The sequence below is a fragment of the Mauremys reevesii genome, linkage group 3 (genome assembly GCF_016161935.1).
Source record: "Mauremys reevesii isolate NIE-2019 linkage group 3, ASM1616193v1, whole genome shotgun sequence".
Taxonomy (NCBI): domain Eukaryota; kingdom Metazoa; phylum Chordata; order Testudines; family Geoemydidae; genus Mauremys; species Mauremys reevesii.
The window spans coordinates 51,195,078-51,218,669 of NC_052625.1; the positions used below are offsets into that span (position 1 = coordinate 51,195,078).

General features: G+C 43.2%; 1 protein-coding gene across 4 annotated transcripts in view; it reads right to left on the reverse strand.

The window, feature by feature from the left end:
* RAB3GAP2 (RAB3 GTPase activating non-catalytic protein subunit 2) overlaps positions 1-19,847 on the reverse strand; it is a 79,631-nt gene extending 59,784 nt beyond the window's left edge. For 2 of the 4 annotated variants that reach the window (XM_039530783.1, XM_039530782.1), the window contains exon 1: positions 19,519-19,847. In XM_039530783.1, coding sequence (XP_039386717.1) covers positions 19,519-19,720 — 202 coding nt within the window. In that variant the 5' untranslated portion in view covers positions 19,721-19,847. The remainder of the gene's footprint in view (positions 1-19,518) is intronic. The other 2 variants (XM_039530781.1, XM_039530779.1) reach the window with 1 other exon arrangement.
* Positions 19,848-23,592: the final 3,745 nt, after the last annotated feature.

Sequence of the window (23,592 nt, forward strand, 5' to 3'; positions counted from 1 at the left end):
GGCCTGCTTAGTTATATTTTTACACCTGACTTGCCGGAGTTTATGCGCCTTTCTATTTTCCTCAGTAGGATTTAACTAAATTTTTAAAGGATGCTTTTTGCCTCTAATGGCTTCTTTTACTCTATTGTTTAGCCATGGTGGCACTTTTTTGATATTCTGTTTTTTAATTTGGGGTATACATCTAATTTGAGCCTCTATTATGCTGTTTTTAAATATTTTCCATGCAACTTGCAGGAATTTCACGTTTGTGACTGTAATTTTTAATTTCCTTTTAACCAGCTCTTTTTTTTTTGTGTAGTTCCCCTTGCTGAAGTTAAATGCTACTGAGTTGGACTTCTTTGGTGTCCCGTCTCTCCCCCCCTCCAAAGATGTTAAATTTAATTATATTACGGTTGCTGTTACCTCGTGCTTTAGCTATATTCACCTCTTGGACCAGACATTGATTTAGTCCTATGTGGAACACAGGAATTGTCTCTTCCACTGTAGGTCCCAGGACTAGCTGCTCCAAGAAGCAGCCATTTATGGTGTCAAGAAACTTCATTTCTTCATCCCACCCTGAGGTGACATGTACCCAGTCAGTATGGGGATAGTTGAAATCCCTTATTAATTAATTTATTATTATTATTAAGTTTTCTATTTTTCTCTCTAATCCAGAGGCGTGCAAACTTTTTGGCCTGAGGGCCACATCAGGTTTCAAAACTGTATGGAGGGCCGGTTAGGGGAAGCTGTGCTGCCCCAAACAGCTAGGCATGACCCGGCCCTGCCCCCTATTCAACCCCTCCTGCTTCTTGCCCCCTGATGACCCCCCCCGGGACCCCTGCCCCATCCAACCCCCAGAACCCTGACTGCCCCCCGCCACCCCATCCAACCCCTCCTCTCATTCCTGACTGCTCCCCAAGGACTCCTGCTCCATCCAACCACCCCTTCTCCCTGTCCCCTGACCGCCTCCGGAACCCCTGCCCGTCTGCCCTCCGATGCCCTATCCAATCCCCCCCTCCTTCCTGACTGCCCCCTGGGGATCCCTGCCCCCATTCAACCCCCTAGTCCCTGCCCTCTTACCGTCCCGACCCCTATCCACACCCCCATCCCCTGACCACCCCCTCGAACTCCCCTGCCCTCTATCCAACCCCCCCTACTCTCTGCCCCTTTACGGCGCTGCCTGGAGCACTGGTGGCTGGAGGCGCTACAACCACGCCACCCGGCTGGAACCAGCCACGTCACCGCGCAGCACAGAGCACCAGCTCAGGCCCCGGCTCTTCAGCTGCGCTGCCCTAGGAGCTTGCAGCCCCGCCGCCCAAAGCACTGTGCCGGTGGCGGGGCGAGCTGAGGCTGTGGGGGAGGGGGGAAACAGCAGGGGAGGAGCCGGTGCTCAGGGGCCGGGCAGGAGAGTCCCATGGGCCAGATGTGGCCTGTGGGCCGTAGTTTGCCCACCTCTGCTCTAATCTCCTGGTGCATTTCACAGTCACCATCAACATCCTGGTCAGTATATTGCTGTTGCTATATTCTTATTATTCAAGCATGGAAATTCTATCCATAGATAGTTTGATTCATTTCAGATTTTTTAATGTATTTAACTCTATGCTTTCTTTCACATATAGTGCTATTCCCCCACCAGTATGACCTACTGTCATTCTTATGTATTTTATAATAAAATAAAATAATAATTGGAGATATACCTATCTCCTAAAACTGGAAGGGACCTTGAAAGGTCATTGAGTCCAGCCCCCTGCCTTCACTAGCAGGACCAAGTACTGATTTTTGCTCCAGATCCCTAAGTGGCCCCCTCAGGGATTGAACTCACAACGCTGGGTTTAGCAGGCCAATGCTCAAACCACTGAGCTATCCCTCCCCCTACTCTGGTAGAAAAAAGGAAAATCAGAGAGGAGGCAGAGAACGAGTAAAGTTAATTTCTTGGTGTTAGTTTGGAGGACGGGGTGTACAAAGGATGATTGGTAGCTTTAAGAAACTCCAAAAACAAACTGCCACCTACAATTTTAGAGTTTCTCATGGATAAGTGTTTGGCAGGAGGACATCTTGTAGTTAGAGCAGGGACCTGGAAGTTATGGCTCCTGAATTCAGTAACAAGCTCAGTGACTGACTCAGTGTGACCTTGGAAAGTCACTTTCTCTACCTCTGTGTCCCCATTTTTCAGATGTGTAAATTCATACTTCTCTTCTATCTTAGTGTGTTATAAGAGTTAATTAGTATTTATAAAGTTCTTTGTGACCCTGGGCTGCATTGAAGTGTCACTGAAATGCAAAACTTAATAGAAATAAAAACCCTGCTTTCAGATTAACACATGTGCAAACGAAAACTAAAGGCAATCTCTCATATGACTGGTAAAGGAGGAATATGAAGACTTTCACCTTTAGGTCATTAGTTCAAATATTGACAAGGTGTGAGCAGTAATCAGAAGTAATTATCAAAAGCTGTCCACTGGCCTAAGTGAGACCATCTAAATATAATTCTTAGTACACAGACATCCACAACACAAGGATCATCATCAAATTAGTACCCACTGCTATAATCTCAGCAACCAAACTATTCACTCTCCCTAAGAGTTCTTCAGGTTAGGAAAGAAGAATATTGCAAGAGAGCAGTAGTAAACTACACTGATGCTATCTGTGCTGCTTCTGTTCTGGTGATAAAAAGATTTTCTTTCTCCGGGATCTTTTATCATTACTTTCATTAACACAAAGGCCATGTCTATACTGGCCCTAACACAAAGTTTTAAACTCTGTTTTGGCATAGTTTTTAATTTGGCTGTAGTCAAGCAGGGCTCTGAAACAGTTTGAATGGGCAATGTTCTGCATTCAGTTGCTGTAGCTCTGTTTTCACGCTGGCCTGCCAACCAAACCATGTTAGAACTCACTATGGCAACAGCAAAATGAAAAGCATTTTCGACTCTGGTATTAGGCTAAAAATATTTTTAAAAGACAAAACTTGCCAACAGCATTGCTGAAAAGGCATTTTACCAGGTTAGACCAGGACAAACCTAAACTACAAAGCACACCCACAGATGAACCACCTTTATTAGAATTCAAAAGGTCTCTACCATCTATAAAAGAAAATGACTCAGCCAGCTTTAGTGCATCAGCACAATTCTGATTATATAGTTATTTCAGGCACTCTTTCACAAGTGACAGTTTTCCAAAGGTCAGTTTCTGATCTTGGTTTGTAATCAAGTTTGAGAATTTTCCAGTATATAGATAAAATTAAATTAATAAAAAGGAGTAAAATGTTTTCAGTGTGACACTGTGATCACCACTGTGCCACAGAAGAAAAGAAAGAGATAAGGAAGGAAAAACACTAACAACACACGAGATTTTAATTTCTAATTTTTGAAGAGATCTCAACAAAATGCAATTTATATTTGCATTTAATTAACTTAAAAGTTTGCAAAATTCCATTTAAGCAACAAAAAGTTAGAAAAAAAAAAACCTTTAAAATGCCACTGTACAGTTCTGGTGCTCTCTGGAGCAGGAATCCACTTCTCTAACACACTGCAGAAAAGTTACCTCATTGCGGCCAATGTGTTCCCGGCAGAATAGCCCCCAGAATCTTCATGTGAGAACTGGGCCACTTTTGTATCAATATGCAGAAGTGATCTACTGGGTGACCTATTATGGTGCCTCAGGTTTATTTGTCAAGGCAGGGCCATGAGGTCCCTCATCTGTGACTAGGGGTTAAGGAATATCCTACTACAGTTAAAAAGACTGCCTGCCTTCAATCGTTAAGGATTTGCTCCGGGCTTGAAATAAAGGAGAGCTTACTCGGAGTAACTGGAGTTCTTCAAGATGTGTCCTTACGGGTGCTCCACTTCCGGTGCGCATGTGCCCTACACATCCTCATGTCCCACACCAATACATACGGCCACACGAGCATACCAGCCTCAGTTCCTTCTCTAATGCAAAGTCTCACAAAGGAATCTCCGAAGCAGAGGAGGAGGAGGATGGGAGCACCCATAGGGACACATATCTTGAACAACTCCAGTTACTGCACAAGGTGAGTAATCTCTCTTTCATGTGGTGTCCCTAAGGGTGCTCCATTTTAGGTGACTCCCAAGCAGTACCCCACAGCAAATAGGGAACTTTGGAACAGAGTCTAATCCTTAATACAGAACTGCACTATGGAGGGCGCAGGCTGAACAGACATGCTACCAAAAATCTCCAATCAAAGGCAGAGGGGGAGCACACACACCTGAAGTGGAGCATCCATGGAGACATGACTCAAAGATGACCCCACACACCTGCTACTGCTATCATCATGTAACAATTTCACAAGCAAGTGTGGGATGGGAAAAACAATGCCAACAAATATGGCAGAATCTAAGCTTTAAATTTCTATTCATTTTTATTGCAAAGCAAAACACTGTATTGGTTCACATTCATGAAGTCTTCCCACGCATACATGTAGACCATTCTAGTGCTGTTGCTACTTTCAGCTTTCCCAGCTGCAGCATAATGAAAGCTAACCAGTCTTGTCAGTTTTCACTGCTGCTGTGCAGAACCCTGGCCTCATCTACAATGTCAATTTTAGGGAAGTCACTCATATTTCTGCAGTACCCATGTAGCTTTATCAGAGCTAGCAATGGTGGAAACAAGGGTGTAAACTAACTGCCAGCACTTTTACTACCATATCTCTCAGACCTACAGTTTTATAAACAAAGTACGTGGCAACCCTAGAACAAGATCAGTTCCACTCTTTTGCTGCTGTGGCTGCTTGAGAAAGCTATGAGCTTTCCTGTTCAATGCCACCGTTTCCTCATCTTTCAGATCTGCTTCTGGCTAATAGGTGTCCAGCAAAAGATTCCCTGCCCCCTTAATTTAACTGAGTGGCAGCAAGACAGAATTTTTTCATCAAAATTAGTGTGTAGTCTGCTGCAGAACCAGTAAAAATAGCATTTCCTTCTGCTAGTCAGCAGCAACATGAACCATTTCATTTTCTAATTCACCACTACAATCTTCTACCTCTACTTTAAAGGGGTTTGTAACTTGACAGGGAATATTTACTTTGGGATGCAATTTAGAATACAAGGATTCACCTTAAGCATATATTTTAAAAGAACATCTGAAGAGCCAATTACTATCTTGATAATATTTTAGTGCAATGACATCATAACCTCATAGAAATTAATACCTACTATCATGTTGATGAAGTTAGTTATATTTCAGAATGTGAACTATTTACTTAATATAAAATCAAACATAAGATCTACAGGAATAATTCTCATATTGGATAAATATGGTGTCTATAAAATACAAAACAGTTTTATTTAAAAAGTTCAGAAAGAAAGAAGAGAAAAATACTAACGACAGATCTAAATTGTAGTACACAAAAGAAATTTCCCATTAATCTAATCTTGCATTTTCTTTCAGTTCTTGCCCACACCTGGCACTTTTTTTAGGACTCTTATTTCTCAGTCCTTACTGGGATTAAGAGTATTTTCCAAACAGTATGAGCTTAAAGTTTAACACACACCTGATTTACAGTTTCCTCCAAATCTATTAATAAAGATGCTAAATAAAACCAGGCCTTAAACCAATCCCTATAGTATCTTAACTGCATACACTGTGGTTTGTCATTACCCTTCCAGCCTGTTTTCAATCCATGTGACAATATTCATATCCAAGTAAGAGTATGAGGTACTGTATCAACGTTTTATTGAACTCAACCTCTTATCTCTATGGCATTCCCATTGTCCACAAACTACATAATTCAGTTCCCCCCATCCAAAAATAGTTTTTTCTTTAAAATGTAATTGCTGTTCAGTATTCATAGGTCATTAGTAGTGTAGCCTTTTATTATATTTAATATTAATTATACTCCAGTAGGTTCAACTCTGGCAGCTACGGTCTCATATTCAACAGAGCAATCTCTCTTTGTTCTGGACCTAGAGCCCATAAGAACACATGAAACCATAGGCAAATAAGTGAAACAACACATACAGTTACAAAAGCATCTATGTTTTAGCAGTTTTATTAAAGTTACCAACAAAGTTATAAATGTCACAGGATATACAATTCCTAAATATAAGTACCATGTACCAATTAAACCTACAGACATACTCGCATCCTCCTAGATGGTCTGTTGGCCATCTCATGGATTGATCATCAATACAGGAGTGGATCCTACTGGAGTTTCCCATCAGAAGATCAATTTTCCTGCTCCGGGCACCCATTTTTATACTATGATTCTGTCTATACCTACATTCTGCATACATGAAAATGTCAACTCTCTCTTTCTTATTGGTCTGCGTCCCTTAGAAACACAAGGGACCCCAAATTCTATAGGCTGTGTAGGTTCTCATTAACATTGGCGTACCACCTTTATCTTGTGGTTAAGGTACAGGGTGGAGATAATATTTGTTGTTACAGCATTTTATAATTTAAAATTTAATTTTCCCAGCTACACTTTTGCACTATTACCAGCTGGTATCTCTTTTTCCATAATCTTTTGGGTTATTTCTCGGTCATTGATTTACGTCGTCATTTCTTGTCTCTAAGGTCTAAAATAGCTAAGCTAAAGTCTTGCAGGCCTCAGGCCACAGTTTCTTGTGTTTCAGCTTGTCTTACTCATGTCTACTACTTGGTTCCTCTAAATTCTGATCAATCTTACACTTTTATAATCCTACAAATCAACTAATTAACGTACAATGAATATATGGTATATTGATTAATCATAACATCACACAATAAATGGATACTAAACTAAAATCATTGGCTACATTATCCTCTGGATTCTTACAGATTCCATAAACATTTTAGTAGGGACTGATGCTAGATCTACGAGATGGCAATTGCCAAAAATCACTCTCTTTTTTATGGCCAATACCATATTTGCTTTTTCCTATTTTCTGCATCACTCCAGAGCGTCATAACTAATGCAAATAACGACTACACAGAACAGAATTTACTAGTAGTAAATAAACTTATGAAAGTTAAGCAGAAGAAACTTCAACAGCCAAAAAAAAATTAAAAATTAAATAAATAAAAAATACCCTTCTACCTCGATATAACGCTATCCTTGGGAGCCAAAAAATCTTACCGCATTATAGGTGAAACCGCGTTATATCGAACTTGCTTCACACAGCAGCAGAGGAGAGAAACACCCACATAAAATGGGGGGAGGGGAAGTAATCAACTGAACTGGCTAATGTACAAAGTGGTGTCAAAATGCACACCAAAAAAATTCCCTCTCAAATCTCCTCCACTTATTTGTAACACCTAAAATTACCCAAAATAATAACAACAGAAGCAATCAGATGAAGGAGCCTTTAAGATAAAATATAGCTAGATGGTTCCAATCTTTGTAGGAAAAAAATGTGTGTGTATGTATATGTATACATACATATATTTAGCTTCCATTTATTCTGCTGTATATTTAATGCTTCAATTCTGCAGTTAATTATATGACATTTCTTAACACATTCTTTTATTACCCTGATCAATATCTGGCTCATTTTATCACATTATACTATAGTTTATAATATACAATTGCACATAATGAAAAATGTACTGGATTCATACTGTGTTATATAAAGGAGATAATGATTGCAGCTATTATTTTCTGATCAAGCCAACACATAATCCCATCACAGCTATTGTCAGATTAAGCAGAATACAAATAGCTATTCCCAATATACATACACTTGTTAAATGATACACAGCAGTTTTCAGAACCAATTAAATACCACTATGCTCAGGGTCTAGAGAGGATTTATGTTTCATTATTAGTGTTAACTTTAGCCTGAGCGCATCATGCTTAGAAGCCAACAAATACTGCAAAATATATGCTTTAAATTTCTATTCCTTTTTATTGCAAATAAAACATTATATTAGTTCCCATGAGGTCCTCCCACACACAAAGAACATTCTAATGCATTTGCTGTTGCTACTCACAGCTTTCCCAATCTACAGCATAATGGGTGAGGGAAAAACTGGGAAGAGATAAACATGGGGAAAGGCACAGAACTCCAGTTCTAGCGTGGAAGGGGAGGGAGCCAAGAAATAGCATGATTTCAAATAAAGAGAATTAGAACAGAAGGGTGCAAACAATGGGACAAAAATTAAATGTAAACAGAGGAAAGGAACAAACAAGTAAAAGAAAAATCAAGACAGGTACCCCATAATTTGAAGTTAGTAAACAGTAGGAGTGTTCCTAGATTTTATAGTACTTTCTTGGCAGACATCCTGGTGCGGTAAGTTTTAGGAAAAAAGGATTGCAAGATGGTGTTGCTGCATGGCATTTGTCTCGTAATGCTTCAAAATGTTATTGTTGGTCCGGTGTATTCACATGTTAAATGCCATAACAGCGAGTAATTTTTTTCTGCTGGTTACCAAGGACTGTGATGAAAGAGAGAACAGGAAAAGGTTTCAGATGTATGAAAGAAAGACACTTGAAACTTGGGAATCAGAGTAAAGATTTTTGCAAAATGGGTACCAGCCACTCAGCTCCATGAATCATTCAGAATATCAATAGCCAGCCTACTAGTTAGCAAGCAAAACATCCAGATGAGTTAAAGAATCTTTCCATTGCAGATGTGCATCTTTTTGGATATCAGGATACCTGAATACTTACATGAAAGTGATACCATTAACTTGTATAGGTCCAAAAATTCACAATAAAGGAGGATACATTCAATGCAATACATAGCTTCCTATGCCTTTAATAATTTCATATATCATTTGGGTTGACAACCAAAATTATTTATCTTGCAACCACTGTTTAAGAATCTGTGGGGGGTTTTTGTTTGTTTTGTTTTTTGCATTTTTGTATGTACATATTATACAGTATATTCCTAGGATCCTGCATAGGATTCACTTTTCTAAAATGAAATTAAGCTTGAGAACCTTACTAGATGGTCAGTGTCTATTTTAAAATATATTGTATTCTATGTATAAATAAGTGCTAGTAAGCGCTAGACTCTGTGGTTAAATAATAGAATCTTAGTTTCTGGGTCTCTTATTTCTCTTACTTCTTCCTCCGCTGGCAGTTCTCAGGCCTTCAGAAAGACCATTACATGACTGTCACTTTGGATCATTCCCTTCCTCCTCATTGGACATTTTGCCTTTTTCTTTTCTTTTGTACATATCTAGAGTGCACATTTGGTTGAAGGCCTTGTGAGTCCTGAAGGTTTAGCAATAGAGATCACACCTTCACTTCACATGCGGAGTCACTGACTTAAAAGTGCTTAAGTATATGTTTAATTTTAAGAAGAATTTGACTTAAGTACATGCTTGAGCACTTTTCTGAATCTCAAGCATGGCAAAGAAAGATCTTATCTATGCCCCTTTACTCATGCTCTTTTATAAACATTGCCATTTTGCACAAAAATAACGCTACCAGAGATATGGGCTGGGGGTGGGGCGGGGGAAGAGGTAGGAGAAAGCAGACACACAACAGTAGTTTTTCCAACTTGCTATCTAGGAGTCTTTCCACTGAGAATTGCACAGGTCAAAACTTACAGGCAAGCTAGCACTTGATCAAAGATAAAAGTGAGTAATTAGACCACCATGCGACAAAGCAATTTATTTACCAGTAAAAGAAACGAAGGAGGATGACATTTGGGGGAAAAGGGATAACAGAAGAAAGAATGAAAAGCTGTATAAGTTCCTGGTGGAGCAGTACCTCTTCATTATTCACCATGCCATCAGCTGCCAGCTTTTTCCCACCTTCCCCCACACCAAGAAAGTTTTGGAAACAGTAAGAGGAAAGCATTTCCCAGAATTATCTATATCAATTCAACTTTTTCTCTAAATCATAGCATCATTAGTTCAAGAGAGAGAGAGACAAGCAATGACTACAGTATCTATGGGCTCTGATTCAAAATAATTGCTCAGAGAAACCCACAGCTTAACCTTTCAGTTCATTAGGCAGAAATTTAGAGGTAATGCAGAGTAAGTCTTGGAGAAGCAAGAGTAGGTGGAAAGTCACATTATTTTGTGATGTCAAATAAGGCTTTTTTTTTTTAATTAAAAGATAAACCATCTCCATGAAGCATTTGTAATAACAGCTCTCCTTTGACAAAGATGTAGAAGCCAAGCACAGCTTTCCAACATGCCCAGTTTATATTCCTATGTGCAACTCACCCCAAAATTATGTACATAGGCACTTTTATCCATCTACATTTATGCCATCCTAACCTGGCCTGCAGGGTCAACGAATACACATACCAATCCAAGAAACATTAGATGGACTACCCGGGCATCTTTTGAGTCATATTTTTTTGGTTGTGATATAACGCCACCTCAATAGTGCGGTAAGCATTTTTATACATAAATCTGCTGAGATGCAGGTACCAAATAGAATACCTTGAATATGAAGTATAACTTATTACAATTGAAAAACAATGGCAGATTACACTATGCACAAATCTTCAAGACATTAGGCTCTAATCATAATGGACCTGACTTTTCACTGCACGGCAACTTGTGCAGTTATTTATGACTTGCAAAATGAGGGTAAGACACTATAGCTGAACTACTCAGTGATAAAGACCATAATGTTATAGCTGAACCGCTGAGTAACAGCGACCATAATGTAATTAAATGTAGGGGGGGGGGGGAAATACCAAAGAAACCTACAACAGTAGCATCTAACTTCCAAAAGGGGGGACTACACAAAATGAGGAAGGTAGTTAAATGGAAATTAAATTAATTACAACAGTAAAATGCCTGCAAGATGCATAGCGACTATTTAAAAACCACCATAATAGGGGCTCAAACTAAATGTATACCCCAAATTTAAAAAATAAATAAATAAAAAACAGGAAGAGAACTAAAAAATTGCCAACATGGCTAAACAGAGTAAAAGAGGTGGTTAGAGTCAAAATGGCATCCTTTAAGAATTGGAAATTAAATCCTACTGAGGAAAATAGAAAGGAGCATAAACTCTGGCAATTCAAGTGTAAAAGTATACTTAGGCCTGGTCTACACTGGGGGGGGGGGAGGTCGATCTAAGGTACCCAACTTCAGCTACGCAAATAGCGTAGCTGAAGTCAAAGTATCTTAGTTCGAATTACTTACCTGTCCTCACGGCGCGGGATTGACGTCCGCGGCTCCCCCGTCGACTCTGCCACCGCCGTTCGCGGTGGTGGAGTTCCGGAGTCGACGGGAGCGCGTTTGGAGTTCGATATATCACGTCTAGATGAGACACGATACATCGAACTCTGAGAAATAGATTGCTACCCGCCGATATGGAGGATAGTGAAGACGTACCCTTAGGTAGGCCAAAACAAATTTTAAGAACTAGCAAAAGAAAAAAAAAATTAAAAGCAAAAAAAAATATTTAAGTACATCAGAAGCAGGAAGTCTGCCAAACAATCAGTGGAGCCACTGGATGATCGAGGTCCTGAAGGAATACTCAAGGAGACAAGGTAATTGCAGTGAAGCTAAATTAATTCTTTGGATTAGTCTTCACTGCAGAGGATGTGAGGGAGAGTCCAACACCTGAGCCATTCTTTTTAGGTGACAAATCTGAGGAACTGTCCCAGATTAAGGTGTCAGTAAAGGAGGCTTTGGAACAAACTGAAGCCAGCGCTGTAACCAGGGAGATACAGCACTGTATGTGCCTTGCAAGTGTGGACGGTGAGTGAGTCCACCAGCGCTGCAACTCTCCAGTGTAGCCAAGCCCTGATACATTAAACAGTAATAAGTCACCAGGACCAGATGGTATTCACCCAAGAGTTCTGAAGGAACTCAAATATGAAATTGCAGAACTACCAACTGTAGTTTGTAACCATTTACTTACATCAGGCTCTATACCAGATGCTGGAGGATAGCTAACAAGACACCAATTTAAAAAAAAAAGACTCCAGATGTGATCCTGGCAATTACAGGCTGGTAAGCCTAACTTCAGTATCAGTCAAATTGGCTGAAATGATAGTAAAGGGCAGAATCATCAGACTCATAGATGAACATGATATGTTGGGAAAGCATCAACATGGCTTTTGTAAAGGGAAATCATGCCTCGTCAATCTATTAGAATTGTCTGATGTGGTCAACAAACATGTGAACAAAGGGGATCCAGTGGATATAGTGTACATGGACTTTCAGAAAGCCTTTGCATAAGGGCCTTTGGGACCTTGTCAAAGTAAGCAGTCATGGGATAAAAGGCCAGGTTTTCTCACCAATCAGTAATTGATTAAAAGACAGGAAACAAAGAGAAGGAATAAACAATCAGTTTTCAGAATGGAGATATGTAAATAGTGATGTCCCCCAAGGATCTGTACTGGAACCAGGGCAGCCAGCATATTCATAAATAATATGGAAAAGAAGTAAACAGTGAGGTGGCAAAATTTGCAGGTGACACAAAATTACTCCAGATAGTTAAATCCAAATCTGACTGCAAAGAGTTACAAAGGGATCTCACAAAACTGGGTGACTGGACAACAAAATGGCAGATGAAATTCAATGTTGATAAAGGCAAAGCAATGCACCCTGGAAAACAATACCAACTATACATATAATACTCCTGAGGGCATTCTACACCAAAAAATTAAAAATTCTGCACACACTATTTTAAAACTCTGCAAATTTTATTTGTCAAATAAATGTAGAGGCTCCAGCATGGCATTGGGGAGCACAGGCCACGCTGCACAGAGGTGAATGATCACTGTGCAGCTCCCCACTGGGACACAGACTCAGCAGTGAGACTGCACCCAACCCTGACACAGCACAATGACTGGGCCTGCCCCAGAAACACCCCAGGACCCTGCCCCTCCGTGCCAGGTGCACCAGCTGTGGGCAGGCAGGCACAGCAAGGCAGGATCCAAGTGAGAAGGGGCTTCGTGTGAGGGGATCCAGGTGTGGGTTGAGAGGGTTCTGTTTGGGGCAATCTGTGTGCGGGTGGCTCAGTGGGGAATCCAGGTATGGGGTGCTAGAGAGGTTCTGGGTGCAAAGGTAATTGGACTCTGCAGGGGAGTCCAGGTGAAGGTGGCTGGAGCTCGGAGGGGTGTGGGGGGGTCCTGGGTGTGGGGGATAAAGCTCATTGGGGGGTCTGGGTGTGCAGGGCTCAGTGTGGGAGTCCAGATGTTGGGGGAGTGGGGCAGGGATCCAGGCGCAGCTGATTGGGGCTCGATAGGATAGGGATCTGGGTGCAGGTGGTTCATTGGGATGGTCCAGGTGCAGGGGAAGTGAGGCTCATCGGGGGGAGCTTCTCGGTAGGAGGGGGGGTGAGGCTCTGCAGGATGGTCTGGATATGAGCGGGTCTATATTCATGGGGGTTGGGTGGATGGGGGAGCAGCTCCCTGTACAGTGATCCCTCCCACTGCACCTGAGGAGCAATATGTGCAAGAAGCAGAAGGGGGGGGGGGGGAGATTTGCAGAGCATCCTAGAGCTGGGGGAGAAATCTTGGGGTGGGTCTGACACAGCCCTGGATGCCTTGTAGGGGAAGAGGCCAGAACTAGCGGCTGAGCCCGGCACAGGGTAGGAGGCATCAGCCGGGTCTTCCCCAGTCCCACCCACTACCCGACAGTAATTTACCTCTATGCCGGCTGCCCTAGGCACTGGAAACATACCGCTGGGGAGGATCGCATACTGCTCGTGGCTTTCCTTCACTTCCCTGTCAGAAAGCCATTTTTCTGCAAGGAAGCAAAGAAATCTGCGGGGAACATAAATTCTGTACATGCACAGAATTCACCTATGAGTAAAATGATGGGGTCTAAAAGAGCTGTTTCCACTCAAGGACAGTCTCCATGGATAGTTCTCGGAAAACTTCTGCTCAATGTGCAGCAGCAGTCAGAAATGCTAACAGAATGTTAGGAACCATTTGGAAAAGGATAGATAATAAGACAGAAAATATTGTAACACCACTATATAAATCCATTACCGTATATTCCGGCGTATAAGACGACTTTCTATATTAAAAAACAACCCCCAAAAAAGGGGGTCTTATTATCGCGGTATAAAACAGCAGGCGCTGGGGATTTAGAAGGCTGCTCCCTCCCCGCCAGCAGCAGCAGAGCCCTCTGACTCCCTCCGCGGCTGGCGCTGGGATTTAAAAGGGCTCGCCGCGCCCCAGCGCCCAGCCCCCCCTGGATTCGGGCCGGGCTGGGATTTAAAAGCTCTGGGCTCCCCGCCTGGCCTCAGAGCCAGCCTCTGACTCCCGCCTCGCGCGCGGGGCTCTGGGCTCGGGCTCCTCCCTCCCGGGCAGCCCAGAGCCCAGCCCGGCTCTCCCGGCCGGGCGCTGGGGGCTCTGGGCTGGGCGCTCGCGGCAGCCCAGAGGCGCGCTCCTCCTGCCTCCCTGGGATTTGCGCGCCGCGGGCTGGGTGGCGGCCCTCACAGAAGCCGGCCCCTCCGGCTGCCGCTGCTGGCTGGCTGCTCGGGCTCTCCCTCTGGGGTCCGGAAGGGGGGGGAGACTTATACTATAATATATATATAAAACCTATAATTTACTGTAAAATTAGGTTATCGTCTGCCTGCCAATATAAAATACGCCCGGTATATACTCAACTCCTTGAATACTGAATGCAGTTCTGGTTGCCCATCTCAAAACAAGTATATCAGAACTGGAAAAAGTACAGAGAAGGCAATGAAAATGATTAGAAGTATGGAATAGCTTCCATATGAGGAGCGATTACAAAGACTGGGACTGTCCATCTTAGAAAAGAGATGACTGAGAGGGGATATCATAGAGGTCTATAAATGAATGGTGGGGAGTAAATAAGTGTTACTTACCCCTTCCCACAACACACAAACCAGGGATCACCAAATGAAATTAATAGGCCGCAGGTTTAAAACAAACATAAGGAAGTACTTCTTCACACCATGCACAGTCAACCTGTGGAATTCACGGTGAAGGCCAAAGTGTAACTGGGTTCAAAAAAAGAATTAGGTAAGAACTTGGCTATTAACCAAGATTGTCAGGGACCTAGCTCCATGATCTGGCTGTCCCTAAACCTCTGCCTGGTAGAAGCTAGGCCTGGATGACAGGGGATGGATCAGTCAATGAAGTGCCCTGTTCTGTTCACTCCCTTTGAAGCATCTGGCACTGGCCACTGTCGAAAGACAGGATACTGCGCTAGATGGACGACTGGTCTGAATCTGTGTGGCCATTCTGATATTAACCATTGTGAATGAGGCATTACACCCTCTTTGCACAAGTATAAATAATCACACAAGGCATAAAATAGTGGAGAATCAAGTCTAAAGAGTGTAGTCTTGCCCTGAGAAGTGAGAAAACAACTTAATGGGAAGGAGCTCAACTACTTAATCATCCATCATTACCAGATACAAAAAGACTTTGCCCAAATTGCTCCAGTAAAAAAATTACTCTAATCCGTAACTAGATTATGTTGGCCAAAGGCAATGGTTGGAGAAATTGCCTATTAGCCACAATAAGAGGAAGACTAGAGCAGATGGCAACCATAATGAAGAGGGATAACAATTTTAAACAGTGTTATTGTTTTTTTGAGAAAAATAATTTCCATCACTGCTCCACTGATCCCTTCTGCCAATTTTTGTGGTTTTACAATCAAATTTATATATGAAGTATTTTTTTTTCCATTTGTAGCTGCCATTGATAAACCCATACAAAAAGAAGAAACTAACCGACTATCCAATGGAAACTGATTATATTGGAAGTGCTGTCCGGTGTAAAACAGAAACTTGAAAAATGAGAAATATTTTCTCTAATCTCTATTGGTAAGTGATGTTTAAAGACAGAAAAATAAATAGGTGTATGTTGCCTATCTTTGACAATTAGGAGATGCCAGTCTTATCAGTCAGCTCCTGAATGCCTCTTTCACATTTGGATCACACAGTTCTGCCCCTTGACAAGGAATGTCTCTACATTTTTCATGGCGGTTCAGGAAATGTAACCCAAGGTGTAAAGCCAAGTTATATGGGCAAAAGAAGTGAACAAGTGTTTCAAGTTCAGGTTCTGCAACAGCTGAGGGGTGATGATATGAAGGTTGGCTGAATAAAGCTCTTTGAAATTCATATTCCTGATAGTGAGAGTCCACAGCAAATTTTTGTAATCAAGTCTATTCTATGTAAAAGGATATTTGAGAGACTACAGAAGTAAACTTATTGTAATAGTTCTCATACAGCAGTTTAGTGACAAAATATTATTATAGTGGCACAGAGCTCACTGTTTGGTGATGCCAGTGCAAAGTGTACTTTACATCCTTTTCAAAATTTCTGTATTTTAGTATTAATGTTTTTCCTGTTACAAATATAAGCTTCCAGCTTTTTTCCCCCAAATCTCCTAAACTTTAATCTCTCTCACCCTCAGCTTAACTGTTTTCAGCAAAATCTTAAAAAGCAAAACTAAAAACTACTGGCCAAGCCACAGTTTTCAACAGTCTTTATCTGCTGATCCTCTGGCTCTTGCCCCTCACAATTCATCTCTCAAATCTTAAAAGCCCCCGTCTTTATCATCCTTTCCTCTACAACTACCACCCTCATCCTTCTCCCTTTCATCTCTAAACTCATTATTTACAATCACTGTTTCAAATTCTTCTCCTCCAATTCCATTCTAAACGCTCTTCAATCCAGTTTCTATCCTTTGCACTCCATTGAAACTGCTCTCACCAGTCTCTAATGACCCCTTCACAGCCAAAGCTCAGAACCAGTACTCCATCCTCATCCTCTTTGACCTGTCAGCCACCTTCAACACAGTCACCTATGCTCCTTTTCTTGAAATCTTGTCCTTTCTTGGATTCCATGACTCTGCTCTCTAATTGCTCATTTAGCTCCTCACTAACTCTCCAACTTTCTGTGGAGGTTCCACAGGGCTCTATCCTTCATACCACTATACACCTTACCTCTGGGTAAACTCATCTGCAAATACAAGTTCAAATACCATCTCTACACTGACAATTCACAAATATACCTCTACTCCAGAGCTATCTCCTGTGCAAACTGAAGACTCAGTCTCTCTCTCTGACATCTCCTAGCCATGAGCTCAGATTCAACATGGCTAAAACAGGGCTATTAATCTTCCCCTACATACACTTTCTCCCCCACCTCCTCTCTCAATCACTATGGATCACATCAACATCCTACCTGTCACTCAGGTCCATACCCCGGGCATCATCTCTTACTCAGACCTCTCTCTAGGTCCTCACATGCAGGCTGTATTTAAGCCTCGCAGATTCTTTCTGCATAACATCTCTACAATAAGATCTTTCCTAGCCATCCACAGAGCACAAACTCTCATCCATGATTTCACCACCTTGATTATGGCAACCTTCTTTTCTCTAGCCCTAACAAATGCAATCTTGCCCCATGCATATCCATTCATAATGCAGCTACAAAGATCATTTTCCTAGACTCTCACTTTGACCATTTCTTCACATCCCTCTACCAGCCCCTCTTCTAGCGCATCAGATACAAGCTACTTGTCTCTGCTCTCAAAGACCTGTCCTACTTTTTCTTATTCACTGGTGAGATATTGACTCCTAATGCCAATCGGCCAATGAGGCAAGCCTCCACCAACCACTGGTTAATTTTTAAACAAGCACCTATGTGCTCTCTCCCCTGCTGCCCCTCACACTTGAGAGGAGTGCCCCATAAACATCTGCAAAGCTACCTCATTATCCTTCTTTAAACTTGCCTTTGCCAAAATTATTACAAAAAACTTGAAGAAAACAGTTCCCTGCTGCACTAAGACCACTGCCTACCATGCTGACCAATATTGCTTCGTTGTTTCCTTGTATTCCCCCGTGTCTGTCTGTAGCCATCTGTTGTCTCTTGTCTTCTACTTTGACTGTAAGCTGTTTGGGGAAGGGACCATCTTTTAGTTGATTGTACAGCACCTAGTACAATGGGGTAATAAAGTTACATTTTTTAGCTGAAGCCAACCAAATTAAAACGTCATCTTACTTGAAAGGCATTTTCCCAAAGTTAGGCAAAATCCTCCAAGCACTGAGTGTGAGAAACTCCCATTGACTTTAATGGGAAGCTCTTCCTCAAGAGACAAACAAAGGGCATGTCTTCACTAGCAACGGCAGCGCTTTAACGTGGTTGTGTAGTCAGGGCACCATCGATGGGAGAGTGCTCTCCCAGCGGTATTAAAAAAAACCCACCTCCACAAGGGGAGTAGCTCCCAGCACTGTTGCATTCTCTACACTGCCACTTTACAGCGCTAAAACTTACAGCGCTCAGAGGGTGTTTTTTCAAACCCCTGAGCGAGAAAGTTGCAGCGCTGTAAAGTGGCAATGTAGACAAGGCTCTAAATGTTAAGACTTTGAATTGTTAAGTCTTCATACTGCAAGATGCAGGCCACATAAGCGATCCACCCCACTTAAAGCGAAGCCCCCCCCCCATGCTGAGGAGGGAAAAAAAAAACCAGGCCACACACAATCTACCCTGGAGAAAAAAAATTCCCCCCCCCCCCCCAAATATGGCGCTCAGCCCCGAGCATGCGGGCAAGACTCTCTCTCATACCCTCTGGAAAAAAAATAAAATCAATACTAAGACTTAAAATTTGTTGCAGGTAAAGAGGCCATTGTGATCACTAAAAACCCGACTGAAGCCTCTGTGTGGGCATAGCAGTCCACCCATGCATAAAGAATTGCAGGATCAGGGTCTAAATTAGAAATTAGGTGAATGTGAAATTAAAGCTCTCCGGAAAGAAAGTCTTAGCAATTTGATAGGAGCAGGGGAAAAATCTAAGATCTGCAATTTGCAGTGTGATGTTAACCCATGAATTACAGTAGTTTACTTTATCACAATAGCAAACTATAACTTCTTACATTACATTTGGTTATATTTATTTCTTTGAGTGTAAATTGGCAGGCATATGGGATTCTGTACTAAAAAGTATTTTTGAAACTTTAAAGAATAAACTGATATCTAAAGCACAACTGGCCTCTTCTTTAGCAGCGGTTCAAGAGGAAAAAATATTTGCAAGGATAGCAAACAACCTTAATTGCCATAATGGCAGACTTCAAGTTTTTATGTGAAGTACACCACCTCTCCCAACATCAGTTTCTGCTTTTCCACTGCATGTTTAAAACCAATTAAACAATGATGGTGTTTTAAGAGGACGCTCGGTATGTCACTGTGCTAGGTAAGTGTAGTGAAGCTAAGCCACGCATTGCTGCCGCACTGTAGACGTGTACAATTCAGCTCCTTCCCTGTGCTCATCGCCGAGTGCCTTTCCCTTCAGCTTTCCACAGGAAAGGACAAGCCGTAAGGTTTTATATCCGTTTAAATAGGAAGCAAAGAGGAAATTTTATACTTATAGAATATATATATATATATATTTTTAAAAAAAACCCAGAGGGGCAAACCCTCCACACCTCCCCCCTGTTCCAACAAAACCCAGCGCACACCCCCTCGCCTGACCTGGGGGTCACCCCCTCAGGGGCACCGGCACCGCCTCTACAGCCAGGGGCCCCGCCCCACGCTGGGGCCCGCCCCCCAGCACAGGTGAACACCCCGCCCGGGGGCCCGGGCGCTAGGGGCAGGGATATGCCCCTGGGCGAGGGGACGCAGAGGACGGGGAAGGTCTGTCCCCCCCCCCGGGCCTAGGGAAGCGGGGGCCAGACCGGGGCCGGGGCCACTCACCGCTCTCCCTGGCAGCCGCGGCGCCGCCCTGGCGGAGATGCGGGCACAGGAAGTCGCGGGCCGCCTCCAGGTCCTGGAAGTGGCAGAAGGGGAGCAGCGAGCAGGACATGGTGCCGGCCGCAGCGCCCCCCGCCCGGTCCGCCCCGGCCGGAAGTGCTCGGCGCCTCGCCCACCGGCCTGAGCAGGGCGCCGCTGTGCGCATGCGTGGAAAGGGGGGCGGGCTGAGGAATGCGTCACGTGATCAGCGTAGTGGGTGGCGAGAGTGTTTCTCTCGCTCCGGGGCTGCTGTAGCACTACGGGGGGGCGTAAGGGGTCAGCGCCCGCCGGGTCCTGCCGCCTCGGCGTCCCCCTAGCTGCCTCCGGCTCCGTCCTCAGGCGCTGCGGCAGCTCTTCCGCCGCCGGGAACTGACGCGTTTGAGCCCCCTTCCCCCCCCGCGTGTGTTTTAACCCCGTCAAGGGATCTCCCTGAGCCGGCTTCACACGCCCCCGCGCCGCACCGGGTGTCCGAGCCCCGCCGCGTCGATTGCACCCACACGAGGGCGAAATCCCCAGTGGAGCATCTGCCAGCGCCAGCCTCTCGCTCTTTGAAGGAGACCCCTGTGCGCGGGGGGGGGGGGGTGGGTGAGAGAGATTTTTCCCTGTGCTGGAAAGACTTTTTTGGGGAAGGTTTTTCAGCATTTCTTAAATACAGTCAGGGTCTGGATTATTGTAATCTGCCCTGGAAGTTAGTTCAATAGCTGGGAACCCTCAGCTGAGAACGTTTTGTCCTCAACTCTCAGGTGCTTCACCGTGTTGCCCCAGAGGAATATACCTGTCTCCACTATTCCTTTAGCGTAGCTGGGGCTTGATCCAGTGATTGCTTTGAAGATTAGGACCAATGGCTTAAATTTGCATCTGAAACTAGCTGGAAAGAAGTAGGACTTGAAGATAGGTCTAATGTGGTCTAAATCATGGAGGAAGTGGGCAGTGGCACAGGATGGCTGGCCTTGTAAATGAAGCAAGTCCAGTGCCCCAGTGTCAAAAATGATACTCCTGGATTGGCCAATTAAGAGGGTAGGGCAGCACCAGGGTCTATAAAATGCAGGGTCAGGAAAGACTCACTGAGATAGAGCCTTGGTAAGAGTCAGCTAGGAAAGGCTCTAGGGAAAGGTTGGGAGAGCTTTTCTGCTCCCTGGAAAGAGGGAAGAATTATCAGGAAGCCGGTGGAGGGGCTAGTCTGCTGATCTTCCTGAGCCAGTGATATCCAAGGCTAGAGAAGGCTGAAGGATGAGAGCAGCAGCAGAAGATGCCTATTGGCTCTTGGAGCTGTAGAGCTGAAACCAGAGGGCTGGAGAGAGCTCTGCTAGAGAGCCAGTGTGTGGTGAGGGATGCAGGAGCTGTACTTGCATGGATTAGGTGTTGGGTCTTAGAATCATAGATTATTAGGGTTGGAAGGGACCTCAGGAGATCATCTAGTCCAACCCCCTGCTCAAAGCAGGACCAATCCCCAAATCCCTAAATGGCCCCCTCAAGGATTGAACTCACAACCCTGGGTTTAGTGGTGTGTATGGGGTTTTCTTCTGTAATAAATTAATCCCACAAGGGCCATTCTCAAGAAGGATTTGCTGGACTATTTCTGGGGTGTCAGGAGGGAAACTGAGACAGGTGCACCTGACATGCTGCAGCCTACTGGCGGAGGGTGCTCCCAGGTGGGGCTGCTCTGAGACAGGCAGCCTGATTCTGTATCAGCTGAAGCCTGTGCATTGCCTTATTCATGTTCAGCTTCAGATACAGAGGATTACAGTAATCCAGCCTGGGGGTGACAAATGCATGGCTCAATATGGCCAAGCACTTCTCTGGGAAGAAGGGGCAAAGTTTCCTAGCAAGCTGGAGGCAAAGAATGCATTTTTAAATGCTGATGCTACTTGGTCACCTAAGTTTAGCGAGGAGTCAGAAAGCACCCTGAGGTTTCACATCATTGACAAATGAGGGCTGTATGTGGAGACAGTGTTTCATCTAGTTCTTCAAAGCATTTTCTCTTTCTAGTCATGATCGCTTTAGTCTTGTCTGGGTTCAGCTTGAGCCAGCAGCTCTTAATCTGTAAGCATTCTGATATCTTAGTAGTGGCAGCAGTTACATTTATGATGAATGAGATCTAGCTGAGTTGCATCAGCATATTGTTAACAACTGAGCCAAGGCATCTCACCATCTTTTCCAGTGGTCTCATGGAGATAATGAAAAGAAGGGAAGATAGTTCTATTCACAGGGATAGATAATATCTTAGAGTGAATTCCCTCCTCTTTATACTATTTGGAAAGATCCAGAGGGTAGTAAATGGCAACAGGTTCTTTGTGGACATCTCTTGACTCTTCAGTACACTTTCCTCACTTCTTGATCTACAAAACTCCATATTTGTTAATCTTTCAGACGTGCTGCAAAACCCCTCTCCCTTTTTTACATAGGGATGTGATGGATTCTCCATCATTTAAATTATTTAAATCAAGATTGTGTGTCTTTCTAAATCATATGTGCTAATTCAACCAAAAGTTGTGGTCTTGATGCAAGAATTACTTGGTGAAATTCTGTGGCCCGTGTTATGCAGAAAGTCAGACATGCAGGTGGTCATAATGGTCCCTTCAGGCCTTAAAAATCTGCAGTGAAATCCTGGCCCTATTGAAGTCAGTGTGAGTTTTCCAATTGACATCAATGGGGCCAGAATTTTACCCTAAGAATCTTTTTCTGGACATTGAGGGATAAAGCAAAACATGAACAGTTGAGCCTTTTTTCCCCAAAACATGTCATTGTCCTGCTTTAAAACTGTATGCAAAACAATGAGGCATTGGTATTCTTGGTTGTTCCCATTTAAGTGAGCCACATCATTTTTCTATCATGTTTAGGGTCCGATTGATTCATTGATGTTTGGGGTTGGGGGCACCTTTTCCTCACCACTTTGTTAGCAGTGTCCATAATAGAAGACCTGTAAAAAATCTTATTTAATAATTTAAAGATTTATCTCCGTAGTAGTAAGTGGGTTTTCAGCACATCTGTCTTGGAATTTTCCTACTGAGAGATGTTTAAAAGTTTTGCTTGTATTTTCTGTCTTGTATACCCTCATTAAGAGCAGCTTTGACACATCCATAGATGCTGTGCTGTTACTAGCTCGCTAAGGTGCCATCAAGTAAGTAAAAATATTCACCTTATGTCTTTGAAAATGCACCTTTTCAATGTCTGTGTTCATCAGAGTAAGACTTTGATGTAACATATCTGAGAGAACTATCAGGGATATGATCAGGAGGTATAAACATCATGGAAAAAAGGATGCCTACTGTTCATGATCTTTAATCAGAGAAAATCTGAATGTCAATAAAGCAAACTTAACTATCTCTGAGGATGAGTTCAGACTGCCTTCTGGGGGAATCAGCATTGATAAATCTGGGTGAGATACTTAACCTATAATGTCAGTATTGGCAGATATCTATGTAGAGCTGGTTGAATTGTAAATAAATTATCCAATGATTTTGGCCCAGTTTTTTTCCATTCATAAGCAAATCATTCATGAGCCTGTGCTGATTTTTGCAAATAATGTATTCATTATTCCTAAGTACTTGCAGAGTAGGTTGGACGGACAATTTTCAGCCTACATGTTGTTCACAAAATGTTCACCACAGCTGTATGTATTTATGGCATATGATTGATCACCTCATTCACATAATGCTGCTTCTGCTTTCTGGTTGGATAACTAAAACTTTTTAATGATAAATGATGACTCATTCATTCATTCATCAGGGGCTTCCATTCAGTGTGACTGGGTCGTTGAGGATGGAATTGATCCTCAGGATCTTGGTCTTGAATTCTTGATCAGGTTGACCACCTTTGCTGGGATGCCTGGCTGGTCGATGTCTGGTGGATTTGGTGGTGCTGGTCTGTTCAGGAGTCTCAAAGTGTGCCGCCATCTGTTCATCTCTCTGTAGTTCTATTCCTGTTATAGACTTTCTTTGTCTTTCTTTCCAGACAGTCGCTGCTGCCTGCTCTGCTTCTGCTGCCAGTCCCATCACATAATCTCTCTGTCCCTCTAATATTATCTCTTCACTCTCT